At 50.1% G+C, this 14,435-nt stretch overlaps 1 protein-coding gene across 6 annotated transcripts in view; it reads right to left on the bottom strand.

Annotated features, from left to right (window-relative positions):
• Nucleotides 1-1,328: 1,328 nt before the first annotated feature.
• Nucleotides 1,329-14,435, bottom strand: part of INTS9 (integrator complex subunit 9) — a 124,401-nt gene continuing 111,294 nt past the window's right edge. For 5 of the 6 annotated variants that reach the window (XM_035269627.3, XM_002756798.7, XM_035269626.3 and 2 more), the window contains 6 exons: nt 13,061-13,232; nt 10,754-10,878; nt 8,780-8,947; nt 4,571-4,669; nt 3,550-3,687; nt 1,329-1,986 (listed from right to left, as the gene is read on the bottom strand). In XM_035269627.3, coding sequence (XP_035125518.1) covers nt 1,810-1,986; nt 3,550-3,687; nt 4,571-4,669; nt 8,780-8,947; nt 10,754-10,878; nt 13,061-13,232 — 879 coding nt within the window. In that variant the 3' untranslated portion in view covers nt 1,329-1,809. Of the gene's footprint in view, nt 1,987-3,549; nt 3,688-3,897; nt 4,094-4,570; nt 4,670-8,779; nt 8,948-10,753; nt 10,879-13,060; nt 13,233-14,435 lie in introns of those variants that run through there. The other variant, XM_035269628.3, reaches the window with a different exon arrangement.

Genomic DNA, 14,435 nt, shown 5'->3' with positions numbered 1-14,435 from the left:
AACTTTTGAGTCTCTACTAACCACACTGGCATGGGATCTACACACCTGAACTTTAGGCAGAGTTATTCATAACTGTGCTCCTCATACCTGGAAAGTCTGGCTCTGGATTCTCTCTCTGCTCTAAAGTGTGAGTCTGCTGCTTCCTGCCTTTGACTTCTGCCACTAAGTGGGTGGTGATGACATGATGAAAACCTCCAGTTTCACCCTGCTCCTCTGGTGTCCACCAACTCACTTGTTCCTACTGCTCACCTCTTTCGCAGCCCCCAGCACCGGGCTTGACCTATCCCATCATTCCTAGATAGCACTGTTAGGGCATTTAAATGAAATAACCATTTCTGGTTTCTCCTGAGCTCTAGCTGACACTATTTTTGCATTTCAGATGTTTTTACAATTTAATTTCAGTTGATTGTCTCAAAGGTTCTCTTGGAAGTATGCCTACTTGAGATGCCCATTTACAGTTCTCAAAACGAAACGCTCCCAGTCACGGCATTCATCTCTCATAACGTCAGTCCTGCCCCACGGCTGGAAGCCTCTCATTTATTCTGTAGCCTGTCCGTTGACTGGAATGGACCGAAACCTTCAAAAACGGAAACCTGCTTAAGCGTTCCGGAGCCCGAGTTTGGCTAGGTTGGAGATGGCAAACGTGGAGCACTCACTCCCATGGATGTGATCATTCCAAGACGTGGTCATGCTCTGTAGCCGGGGCAGTCGGTTCTGCAGCCCTTCATGTTGTGTGTTCATTGGCTGATGAATCCCTGTGTGCTGTTTAGCTGTTACCCGAGTTGGAGGACTGACTTCTGACTGAATTTCACTCACTCCAACGAGATGGTAAGAACAGAGCCTGCCCCAGGCATACCTCCTAGCATGGCCCGCCAGGGCTAAGTCTTGTTCGTAATACCGGCAAAGTTGGCATGGGTGCCACAGCTCATGCTGTCTGCTGTGGTACCTATTGGTTTTATACATTTCACAAGCAGCCATCTCTTGTGAGGTTACTTCTGTCTGAAACCTTCATACAGCCAGTGGCTCTGTGGGTAGTCGTGAGCAATGCTCGGTGGAATGCAGAGACTGAGGATGTGAGGGACAGGCGGCGCGGGTGGAGCCTGAGGCTGGGTGCTGACCTGGATACCCTTCTGTGCAGACCCAGCTTAAAGGTGAGCACCTCCTCATGCAATTTAAGGAGAGACAGATCTATGCTTTTGTAAACAGTACAACTTACATACATCACGCTTGAATTTGCTGTGGTGGTTTCTGAGTTCATGCTGTTCTGTATATTTTCGTATTTTTTAGCTATTAATGTACAGATTGTAGGTTCAACAGAGGACAGCTGATTTTACAAAAATAAGTTTTTATTAACAAATGGACTCACAGTAGAAAAGGCGGGTCGATGGGTTCACTTCACTGCATGTTTGGGATCATCTTTTTAGGCGCAGCACTGTAGGCAAGTAAACCAAAGTCAGCTCCTGCCCGAGGCCTGGGACCCATGAGAAACAGGCCATGGGAGACAGCCAGCTGGTCTTCTCTGCCTCCCTGGCCACCATGAGACTCTTGGAAAACTGCTTCTGTCCCCTTCTGCCACCCCTCAGCTCCTCAGGAGAGCCAGAGTCGAGAAGAAAATGAGCCTGAAGTGGAAAGTTCTTGCCTGAAACAGTGCTGGGAATCCCGGTCACAGTCCAGACCCTTTCCCTCCAGAGCCGCCGCTTTACTCCTCAAGCCAGAGGACACCAGAGACACGGTGAACAGCCTCTCATGCTGCTCCTCAGGCGGCTAGTGAGGGCCTGCAGGATTTCAGGGAGGTGGCGCACGGCCCACTCAGAACTTCTGTAAGAATTTGAGGACGAGGTCCCGCAGTCTCACTCTGAGCATCTCGTCATTGTCGCAGATGATATGGGTCGAGTCTTCTTCAATCTGGATGAGCGTCTCAGCTTCCTGGAGCAGGACGATATGGCCCTTGGCTGTGTCCTCCACCTTAATATCACTGAAGCCGTGCTGCTCCAGAAGAAAAGACAGATGGAGGTGAGCGGACTACAGCTGTGGGACCTACCAACGACACCTCCCAGACTCGACCGAACATTCCAGAAACTGACATGCCTCAACACAATTCTTCAGACTAGTCATAGGGCCTACGCTAGCAATAGTTTTACATACTTGAGACCCAAACATGCAGAATCTCATGCCAAATAGAACAGAATTTCTACAACCTGCCTAAGCTTTTTGAGGGCATGTCCAAGCACTGTGTTCAGTAGTCTGGGACCCTAGCTGCTGGCGCCATGCCCTTCCCTGGTGACAAAGCTGCTTCCTAAGCCTCAGCTGTCTGAGCTCCCAGGAAAATGCCAGTGACAGCAAGATACCCTGGACTGTGGGACTTGGCAGAGCCCTCTCAAGGGAGAAGGAGAAGGCAGCACAGCGAACGTTTCTCGGCTATTGCTCCCACCAAGGACAGAATTTCCTTACAAATCAGGTGTGATGTGGAAAGGAGGCATGTGCCCGAAATGGACACAAAGCAGGGAAGGGCATCTGTGTGGGGAGGCCACCTGCACTTCGTGGCTCAGGCTCCCCTAGGGACTTGGACAGGGGCTTGGTCCTTCTGCAGAGAGGAGCCAGGGTGGAACACTGTGTCAGGACCTAGGCTGGGCTAGGCCAAAGGTCCTCATCTCCAGTTTTAAAAAGTCCAGCTTGAGGCCTGGCAATAAGGCCCGGGAGCCCTGCAAGGTCACGGGGGAGAGGGAAGGGGAGCCTTTCCTGCAGGAAAATCAAAGATAGGTGGAGAAAACCAATCCTAGGAAAGGGAAGCCTCTAAGATCTGAAGGTCAGCAACTGTGATATTTACACTGGATAAAACGTTCATAGAAATCTCCTTCCTTGTAATGATTATAATTTGTTGCACTTCTTGCAAGAAGGAGCATGAACAACATTACCTTTAGCCACTTCCTTCTCCTTCCATCAAGGATTCTATAATCCTGATCAAAAAACAGTGATCTGTGAAGTCCTGTGACTGAAGCCAAAATTACACCTTTAACTAAAATTATTTTCTTTTAATCAGAGTCAAGAAACCTCATCTCTGGGAGAAGCAGCCATCAAGGCTGATGAGACAGAGGGGAAGGGGAAGGGCCCTCAGGTGCCTGCCCCGACCCCTGTCTGAATGGCTGGGCCTATTCTCTGAATTCCTGGGCATCTGGGACCATGGCTGCTGCTTTCCCAAAATCCTGACACTCAAGTGAAGCCTCGGCTCCCCTCTGACAACAAGGAGTCAGCTGTGGAAGCTCGAGGCTCCGGCAGGGATGGGCCCTTCTTTGTCCTACCCTCCCCTGCTCGTCACATGTGTGTGGAAGCAGCTTTTTCCCAGTCTAGAGAGGCCTTCTGCTGACCTCATGCCTGGGAGGAAAGCGGGGGCACTCTTCACTCGCTCTCTAACCTCCTGGGTCTCCCAGCAGGATCTTGGACCAAGCAGGTCCAAGCAGCAACATCCCCTCGCTGCCACCCGGGACCGTAGTGAGCCAGCGAAAGGCTGCTGCATGTGGCGTGTCCATGGTGCCCGAGAAACCCGCTCACCTTCTCCAGCGTCTGCACAAACTGCTCCACGGGGATGGAGCCGCTCAGCAAAGGCTTCAGGACCTTGCAGTCCGGGACGTCATCACCCACCCGCTTTCTCTTCTTCCCGCTTGTGGGCTGGGCAGACCGAGGAGGAGGCTGGAGCAGAAAGGAGAGTGGCTCTCCTGAGCTTCCTCTGAGCAGCAGGCGCCACCGCAAGCCACACAGGGAGCCTGAGACTATCCCATCCTCACAGTCCCCAGCCTGGCTTCCTCAGCTGGCACTCGGTTCAGGTTCCCTGGCTGCTGGGGGCCCCAGATCCACGTGCTCAACTGTCCACCCAACCAACACCTTTATTCACTGAGCTCTCTGCCTTCTATCAAGATCCATTTTTAAACCTTCAGGTGATTCACTGCAGTATCTGCTGAATAAATTCTCCACATTATACTGTCGTGTTGCAGGTACTGTCATGATGCCGTGGCCGGGCATACTGGCCGTGGGGTCAGACCAAGGGGGGGAACCCCAACTTTGCCACCATCCGGCTGAAGTCAGTCAGAGAAGCTGCCTACGAAATGGTGACAGCAACACATTATTTGAGGGATCAGTAAGACAAGGACCCAGCACGGGGTCTAACAGACTTTAAGTGGTAGCTAGGAGCAATTCTACCTATGGCACAAAGGTGACACAGTCCAGGAGGACACCATTCCTGAAAGGAATTCTTAAGACAGAGCACCTGCCCTGGGGCCAAAGTGCCACCACCTGTGTATGGATCAGTGGCAGGGCCAGGCAGGTGCGCTCTGTTTCCAGCCCCCAAGGGCAGTGCTGCACCTGCCAGCTGCACGTCTCCCCACAGCCAGCCTTGCACGGCAGCACTCCCCTACAGAATGTGCCTGGAGCAGCCCTTGGGAGACAGCAGTCTCTCTGAGGCACGTGGCCACAGAAACACTTCTTACGAAGCTCTTTGTTTCAAATATACTCTGTTAGGGGGCAGGGTCTCTGGCTGGGGAGAGGGTCTCCTGCATGCCTGCCCAGCACCCACTACCTGAAGCAAGTGCTTGTTATCTTTGGTGTGCAGCACGGCCGAGACGGTTGCCAGGGAGATGCCAGGCTTGATCTCCATGGGCACCAGTGAATCCGCAAGCTGAAAGCAAAGGGCACAGTTCAGGCTGGGGACCTTTAATGATGAACGTTACTGACTTTTCCGTTAATATCTTTACATCACTGCAGTCTAAAGAGAAAATAACTTTCAAGGTAAACAACTTTAAAAAGCATTTAAGTAAAAAATAATCTCTCACACATCCACCTCTATCAATCAGAATCCAGACAGGAAGGAAGAGAAAGGGGCATGAACCCGACTGAGCCCAACTGTCTAGATGACGTAGCAGCTCTGGCTTCTGCACTCTGCAGCAGAGGTCACGGGGCAGCCACATCACTGCCTGCTGGACTCCAGCCTGCTGACCCCTCTGCGTCTCCCTCTGGTTGGTGACCCCACCAACAACAGAATGCTAGCACCTGGCCAGGCACCCATCTCAACTGCGCGGCCTCACCCACCTCTCCAGTGGCTTCCACACAACTCTGAAGACCCTTTTACAGTGTCGCAGGAACCTACCAGAGCTGCCTTTCAGTCACCCTCACCCCCTCTCTCCAGGTGACCAGTGGTAGGAAGGACAGGGATAGCTGCATGGGGGTTGAGAGACTGCTCCCCTTCCTGAAATCTGACTTCTCCCAATGGTGGAAGCCATGGCTTTACCTGGGGGAGTGGTGTCATTCTGACCACCTGTACTTGATGGGTGCCCTGCTGTGCAGCCTGACCTTATTAGGTGCTTGTTGCTGAGTTTAGCTGCATGGTTTTTAACAGACACGCAACGTCTACCTAGCCAAGCCACCTTTATATAAAAACAAAAACATGCAAGAGGCCATTATGTAAAATGAAGGTCAATACCAAACAGGCAGAGGAAGCAGCTTAGGGCAGGGAAGCAGATTGGCAAATTGTACGTGAGGTCTGGTTCATGAAAGAAGAAAACTGCCCATGGGTCAGCGTGAAGCGGCCTGGGCTGAAAAAGCAGGGTGTGCGCCAGTCTCCTGGCAATGCCAGATGCCCGTTCTTCATTTCAGGCCCTCCTCTCTGCACTGCGATCACGCCCTTCACAGGTTAGCTGGGGTGAGAGCTTTGGGACTGGCATTATGGGAACCAAGTAGGTACAACACACTCCCCTGGCAGCCATGCACTATTTCCAAGAAGACTCTGAAGGAGTCTTTTTTGGAGATGGGGCTTCACTCTGTTGCCCAGGCTAGAGTGCAGTGGTGTGATCATAGCTCACTGCAACCTCAACCTCCACCTCCTGGGAAAGTGATCTTCCCTCCTCAGCCTCCCCAGTAGCTGGGACTAGAGGTACGGACCACCACACCTGGCTAATTTACTTTTTTTTTTTTTTGTAGACATGGGAGTCTTGCTGTGTTGTCCAGGCTGGTCTCGAACTCCTGGCATCAGGTCATGCCAATGCTGGAAGCTTTGGCCTCCCAAGGGCTGGGATTACAGGCCTGAGCCACTGTGCCCGGCCATAATGTCTTTTAAAGGCAAAGAAATCACTGCAGCAAGTCGGATTGAGAACATTATCTCCATGAATGATGAAAGATATACACGTTGGCTGGATGCAGTGACTCACACCTGTAATCCCAGCACTTTCGGAGGTTGGGGTGGGTTCCTCAGAGTTCGAGACCAGCCTGGCCAACATGGTGAAACTCCATCTCTACTAAAAATACAAAAAAATTGGCCAGTTATGGTGGCACATGCCTGTAGTCCCAGCTACTGAGAGGCCAAGGCAGGAGAACTGCATGAACCTGGGAGGCAGAGGTTGCAGTGAGCCGAGACTGCACCACTACACTCCAGCCTAGGCAACACAGCAAGACTGTCTCAAAAAAAAAAAAAAAAAAGACATGCAATTTAAAATGAGATATTAGTGTATGCTTACATAACTGGAAAAGAAGAAAAAAAGGACAACATCCAATACTAGGAGGAGGCAGAAACGGGCTGGCCCCGGCTCTCTTGCGGGAGCGTAAGCCGCTGCACTCCTTCAGAGGACAGGCTGGTGGTGTGCAGCCTGGAGCCCTAAAGGGGTGTTGAGAGTCTTTGACCCAGAAATCCTAATTTCACAAAATTTTCCTGTGGAAATAAATTTATGTGGACAGAGATTTATGTCAAACGATGTTCCTGAAAGTGTTATTTATAACACAGAGAAACCAGAGATGAAAGTCTATGAATAAAGGAGCTGTTAACTAAATTCTGACAGACCATTATGCAACCATTAAAGCTGAAGCTTTTGAACTACCTTTTTGTTTTTCAGAGTCTTGCTCTGCTGCCCAGGCTGGAGTGCAGTGGTGTGATTTTGGCTCACTGCAACCTCATCCCCCAAGTAGCTGGGATTACAGGCACCCGCCACCATGCCCAGCTAATTTTCATATTTTTGGTAGAGACGGGGTTTTGCCATCTTGGCCAGGCTCGTCTTGAACTCCTGACCTCATTATCTACCCACCTCGGCCTCCCAAAGTGCTGGGATTACAGGTGTGAGCCACCGTGCCCGGCTGAAATATCTTTAATGATAGACTTACTGCTAGGTGAAGATAGTGTATGAGGTATGATTCCGGTGTGTGCACGCAGTGAACAGACACGGCAAATACATCAAAATGTTAACAGTTATCCCTGGTTTGGGGACTGATTTTTGCTTTTGTCTTTATCCCTTAGTTATGTTAACATATAATAGGTTTGTATTATTATTCTTAAATGAGTATTTTTAAAATGTCTTAGTTTTAATTTCTCCTATAGCAAATATTAATCAACACTACCCACATAAACAAAAACTCTTTGGAGTTCTATTTGTAAGGATGCCGAGACCAGCAGGTTTAAGGAATGCTGTCTTAGAGAGCTAAAATCTAAACCGAGGCTGCCAGTCCCAGCCCCTGTAAAATACCAGACAAAAACAATCCAGAGACATCCAGAGAAAATGCAGAACGAAAGCAGAGAAACTGAAAAACAAAGTCATAACAAACTAATACAAACAAGTTAATCATAAAGACGGCAGCTGGTGGTCTCTAGCAGCCTCTCCAGGCCTGTGGAAGTGAGTCACATTCAGGAGCTGAGACCTCCAACCCAAGGTCTAGAGGCCATTTCTGAACCTCAAACTCCAAAGTAATTTTGGGCACACTGGTTTTAACATTAAGTTTTTGTATTTCTTTGTCCTGTCTGTTGAAAATATGTTCAAGTTGCCTCAAGAGGCAAAGGGAAGGCAGAGGTAGCCTCTGACCGCCCTGGATGCTGGCTTTCAGGAGGGGCCGTGTTCCTCCTCCTGTCCCTCTCAGAGGAGTGGCCCGAGCACAGCACGCCACAGCTGTTCCACACGGACAGCATGCTTCTGCACGTTGCCTGCCAAAACTGAAGCTCAGAGTTCACAGAACTACAACATGCTTAGACTCCGATAGGCCAAATCCCGCAAGTATGCGAACGAGGATGTAAGAACCAAGTTTACCATCCTCATTCTGGGTTCCTATTATCTCCCCCATCTACCTCTGAATTCAGTGAACTCTGACCCTTGCTCATAATTGAGGTCCAGGGGGAAGAGAAAAGCCACCACCCTACGGTATTTAGGGACAGAATAGGTGTCAGCATCTCCATTCCTCAGGGATCTGGCCCGTGATGTGACCCAGGGGTCACAGTGCTGAACGTCAGGTAAGGGGCAGTCCTGACTTTAACAGCTGCTATTTTATTATTTGAAAAACGAGAAGAACCTCAAAATCCCCCTGCTTCCCAGTTACTTGCTTAAGGGTCCATGTTCTTTGGTTCATTCATACTTGATGGAGACTCATTCTGTCAGCCAGGCTGGAGTGCAGCGGCGTGACCTTGGCTCACTACAACCCCCACTTCCTGGTCCAAGTGATTCTCATGTTCAGCCTTCCAGGTAGCTGGGATTACAGGCACCTGGCCACCATGCCTGGCTATTTTTTTTTTTTTTTTTTTTTTTTGGTATTTTTAGTAGAGATGAGGTTTTGCTATGTTGGCAAGGCTTGTCTTAAACTCCTGACCACAAGTGAACTGCCCGCTTTGGCCTCCCAAAGTGCTAGAAGTACAGGTATCAGCCACTGTGCCCAGCCTGGTTCATTCATATTTGACACAAATCTAAAAGAAGGCCACCCTGCACCCTCTTCAAGAGCCTCTGTGGAAAGCTCTCATTTAACCCCAGGAAGGAGAACAGCTTACCTCTGGCATGATCTCGATCTTCTCGTACCGACGTTTGAAGGGCAGGGCGAGGACCTCAGCCCGCCGATAGGACATAGCGGGGGGCTGGCAGTCGATCATGAGGTCCATCCTGTGGGACTGGGCTGGAGGCGGCTGGGTGTACTGCTCGGGACACACGACATGCAGCGGCTGAAGAACCAGTGGGATAGGCAAGAAAGGAGGTGTGAAATACAGTGGCCCTTGTGGAAGGCCCGTTCTTGACCCGGGTCCACTCCCCTCATCACAGGCTCACCACCTCCAGGCCAAGGAGAACTTTCATCCTCTCAAGCCCAACACACTGCAGAGAGGGAATGTGAAGGCGCAGGGCAGAAAAACATCTTGGAAACCCCTCAACTGCCTCAGCCTGCATTTGTTTTCATTTTTTTCACTGTTTACAAAATTTTCATGGTGACTTCCATGTGTCTGCTCCCAGTGATCTCTGGGCTTTCTGGGGGAACAGTCTTTCTAGAACATTCCCACAGGTCCGCTAGTATAAGCTCTTGCTGCTTAACAAGAGCTGCTGCTTTCTGTGTTGGGCTGGCGTTGTGGGTTTGGAGTTTCTGCTGGATCTGCAGGTCAGCTGGTACTGGGCGGCGGGAGCTCAGGTCATGAGCTGTGTACAACCAAGATGTAGAGACAGAGCTTTTTCTTTTTAAACAAAACATCTCTTGTTATCTTGAGAAGGAAAAGATTATAAGCCTATTTTTACTTTGCACAATTATCACCCCATTGAAAAGGAATGCTGGCAGCCCGTGGGGCACTATATCACCCCTGCTTCTACTTAAGAGCTTGGGCCAGGCCCCAAATTCCCTGATGAACATGGCTTTCCACCAGGCTGAGCTTCCAGGAGCACCTGTTCCTCAGGGCTAATACTTTTCTCCAAACTGCCCTGTGCTCCTCTTCCCAATCTATTTCACAGCATCTCCCACCACAACTGTAGCCTGAAGGCTTCTCCCAGGTTCTCCTCAACTAAAGTGGAGACCAGGTGGCCTCCAGTTTCCAGGATGAGCACCTGACAGACGAGGGTCAAGAGCGGGTTTAGGAACTGGGATTTGAAGTTAGACATGGAAAGGGACAGGCTCTTTGCTGCTGCTTCTAGCATGTGGATGAGCCTGCAGTGGGCGGTGAATCACTGCAGACGGTGGCTCTCTGCTCTCATCACGCGTAGAGAGTGCAGTGTTCTCTCTTCACTGGGCAAGCATGTTAATAATCACCAGAATCCACTCTCTGGGCTCTCCTGGGGTTCCCCTGACTTAAGAGTTTTGTCAAAGGGCCTCTCATCCTGAGGGTGAAGGGGCCGGGCCCCTTGGGTCCTCATGTCACTCCTGGAACACCGGGGAGTGGGAAGGGAGAGTGCTTCCTTGCCCTTGCTCAGCTGTCATCCTTGTCAATTTCAGTTCCTCTCCTGACTCTCAACAACCAGAAACCCGTCCGGCGAGCAGGGGCTCACCCAGCACAGTGGTTCCAGAGCCCGCTTTCCTGCCATGCGCTCTCCTGGGCATGGATTCTCCTGGTCTACACTTCACCCCAGCTACTTCCTCCTTTTCTCCAGGGCAGAACATGTGAAGTGAAACAAATACCAAAAACCACCACAAAACCCAAACCCAACGGCACTGCTCGTGGTACACCCTACACGTGCAGCGTGGCCTCAGTATGCGTTTCAACTAAACTGTCTCGGCTTAGTGAATATGTTTCTAGAATGACTTTTTTTTGGCAGGGGTGAGATGGTTTTCTTTCCCTTCCATTTCTGATTCCTTGAGAATGGAAACTTCTGTCAGGGTGTGAGGACCACTCCTTTTCAGTGGAGGGAGCTGGCATGCGTCCCAGCATTATGTAGACACGTGAGAACGGAAGACAAGAATCAAATGCAGTGAGATCTCCCTCCCTCACCCCACGCATGACGGGGCACGCCCAGGTGCCACGCCCATGTGAAGGCACGAGCAGTGCCCTCCTTACCTGCACTTCTTTAAGCAGCTTTGACACCTGGATGAAGTTCAGCCGGGTGTCAATGGGGCAGTAGATGCACTTCATGGCCAGCGGCTGGTAAGGAGCCAGGGCTTCCAGGTATGAGAAGTCCGGTTCTAGGGAAAGTACAGGAAAGAACTATCACAATGCAGGCCACACAGGAGCTGTTGAGCCAGGTGGCACTGGGGCGTCGAGGGCCCAGGAGACAGTCTCAGGGTCAGGAGGGAGCCAGGAAGCACATGCAGGGGACGGAGGTCAGAGGGACCCTGTGGAAGGACAGGCAGGCTGGGATGGACCCCGGGGGTGGGCTCCAAGCTTCAACAGAGGCACAGGAGGTATGTAAGGGAGAAATACCTGTGTGGGGGAGAAGGGAAAGCTCTTCTTTACAACGGAATGCCAAAACACATCAGCGATGAAATAAAAACCAAAACCGCCCTGTGGCAACCATTACAGTTCACCACTTACTCAGATGAGAATCATCCATAAATGCTGACAGTATTAATACCATTTTGAGGGAGAACAGGATATATACATAGTTTCAAAGTGTCCCCCACAAGATAGTGATTTAATACGATGAGAAAAGCGTGACTTCCCAGCGGAGAGGCCTGGCACAAACCTAGGGAACCTAGAATCAGCTCTGAGTTAACGCGCAGGTGTGAGAGGCAGCTAGGAGACGAGTGGGGGTGCCGCAGTGCTCCCCAGCAGGCCCAGCGCCTCCAACCGACCAACCGGGAAGGGCCCTCGCCCTCTGCTCAGCCTGTCTCCTGAGGGCCGCTGCAGCCTGCTTGGCAACGGACATCCCCCCACCCCACTTGAGGGGGCTGCCTGCCTTGAGCCAAAAGACCTCGCTTGGTCCTGACTGATGTGATGCTTCAACCCCCCAGGGCAGCTGTGCCCAGTGATAAGGTAGCGTGGCTTAGGCTCACCTGCCACACAGACATCTTCAGTGTCATCAGCACAAACTGGCAGTGCCAGGCATGTAAATGCCCATCCCAGTGGATTGTGCTTCTCTGAGAATACTGACCCCCTTTTCATGTATCCAGGAGTCACAACACAATAAAAAAAGGCGGCCCAACCTCTCCCCGACACAGTTTTTGCCCTGGGAGCCCACAAACCAGTTGAAATGCAAACCCATTACCCAGGGCTGTCACGGGAAACCACACAGTCCCGGCTGCCAAATGGCAAATGTCAAGTCACCACTCATCAGGAGAGACCAACCTCAGCCCCACTATGTACGATATTCTCTGGACAACCTCCTGATGAATGACATCTAGGCAACAATAAAGTTCTGAGTGTTGTGAATCAGTATCTTGTGGCCCAACTTCTCCGCCTTTAGCCCAAAGTGGGCCTGAGAAGAGGAAAGCTGTCCTGGTGACCAGGGCCTCTCCGGGCACTTTCTGCCCGGCCTGGTATCAGCAAGAGCCGGCTTGGCACCCACAAGGCCACGTGTCCTCCTGCTGTGCGAACGCAACTTCCTGGAACACCAGCGCCTTGTCTGACCACGATGGACCCAGGCAAAAACCAGACCCCTCCACAATCATCCTGAACACACAACACAGAACTGGCGTGACGGGAATGACAGTTGAGTGCACCCCACGCTATGTTGGCTCCATTCTTCCTGTGTTAACCCAAGCCTCACTGAAGACCCTAATGGGTGTCCAAGCTTTTGGCTTCCTTGGGCCCCACTGGAAGAACTGTCTTATATCACAAACAACCTACACTAACACTAGTGACTGCTGATGAGCTAAATAAAATAGGTCAGCGCATAATTTGCATGGTATCCCCCACCACAGAGAAGCAAAAAAGTCCCTGCATTCCAAGGGCTGGGCGGGCTGCACTGATAAAATGATGCAGATCTCAGTAAACCCTCTACTTGACCTTATCAAAGGAATTTCTTCTCCTGAGGCATTTGTCTCCAGAAGAAAATCCACAGCCAGAGTAAACTACAATCAGAAGAGAAAGATCTACATCTGTGAACAATTCCTAACAGGTAAAACAAGACAGTTACTGAATCACTACAGTTCTTGAAATGGCTTAGGATATCCTAGCAAAGCACTCAGCAGGATTCTCTTTCAGAGAAATCTGCAAACACAGGCATGAAAGCCTCGCCGGACGCCCAGCTGTCCAATGGCATACACTGCTTCACTCTTTCTCCTGCGTTTCTTCATTCTTTGGTACCGACAGTAGAACAATGTTCATATTTAAGCCTCACTGCAAAAGCCTTCCCTGGGTCTCTATCTTGTAGGTGCATTCACTAATGGCTTCAGTGGAGTGAACTGTTTTATTTTTTTCACTTACCTGTGAATATAACAGTGTTGAGACTAGATTTTCCCCAGAGCTCCATGAAGTGGACCACATCCCCGAAGCGGAGGGAAGGGTGCCCGGTGAACACCACACAGGGCTGTCTGAAGTCGTTGCTGAAGTCTCCGTGGATGCTGGGGTAATGCTTCAGTTTATTGGTCTGAATGAGCTGGAAAACAGAAAAAGTACAAAGAGATGTGAGCCTGCCCAGGCCGAGCGGGAACCAAAGTGCTGGAGGGTGACCAGGACTGGATTTAAAATACAAAGATGACAAGCCACGGACTGGGAGAAAATATCTGCAGAAGACACATCTGAGAGGGTACTGTGACCCAAAATGTATGAACTCTGAAACTTCAGCAAAAGAAATGAACAACCCTATTAAAAAGTGGGCAAAAAAACCTGAACAGAACACCTCATCAGAGAAGACAGATGGCAAACAAGCATGTGAAGAAATGCTCCACACCACGTGTCATGAGCAAACTGGAAATTAAAATGATGACCTATTATTATAGAATGGCCAAAATCCAGAACACTGAGAGCTGACAACGATATGGAAGAACAAGGACTCTCATTCACTGCTGGTGGGAATGCAAAGCGACATGGCCACTTTGAAAAATTATGTCCACAGGAAACCTACACGTGAATGTCTTAATTGCTAAAACTTGGAAACAACCAAGATGTCCTTCAATAGGTGAATACAACTGTGATACATCAGACAATGGAATATTAGTCAGCACTAAAAAAGAAATGAGCTACCAAGCTCTGAAAAGACATGGAGGCAACTATTCCTAAGTGAAGGATGTCCGCCACACTGAAAAGGCGAAACTATACAGACAGTAAAAAGCTCAGCAGTCACCAGGGATTTGTGGAGGGTGAAATGAACTGGCTGAGCACAGAGGATCTGCAGAACGAGGAAGCTACAATGTAATGGTGAATCCAGGTCACTGTCCACGTGTCCAAGCCTCAGAAGGCACAACACCAAAAGGAACCCCCAGCTTTTGGTGAGAGTGGCGTGACAATGTGGGCTCATCAGCCATAGCAAACGCATCTCTCTGGTGTGGGATGGTGATGGTGGGCAAACGCGTGTCAGGGGGCAGGGGCATATGATTGTGGTGAACCTAAAACTGGTCCTGAAAGATAACATGTATTAATTTAAAAAATACAAATCAATCTTATTAAAATTAGTTTTTACCTATAATGTGATTTTTGGAACACATGGGCAAGTCAAGTCTTTCTGGTAATACTGACACACTTCCTGGAAACTTACTGAGATTGTTACGGCCTGATTTAGCCGACTCTTCCTTTATAAGCTGTGTGGCACTCCACACTGGGCCTAAGGTCTTCACTTCCTGTTTGAAGTAAGCTGTGTGAC

This window comes from Callithrix jacchus, chromosome 13, assembly GCF_049354715.1.
Source record: "Callithrix jacchus isolate 240 chromosome 13, calJac240_pri, whole genome shotgun sequence".
NCBI classification, from domain to species: domain Eukaryota; kingdom Metazoa; phylum Chordata; class Mammalia; order Primates; family Cebidae; genus Callithrix; species Callithrix jacchus.
The sequence above is the reverse complement of the archived record's forward strand: the minus strand, read 5'-3'. Positions and strand labels throughout refer to the sequence as shown.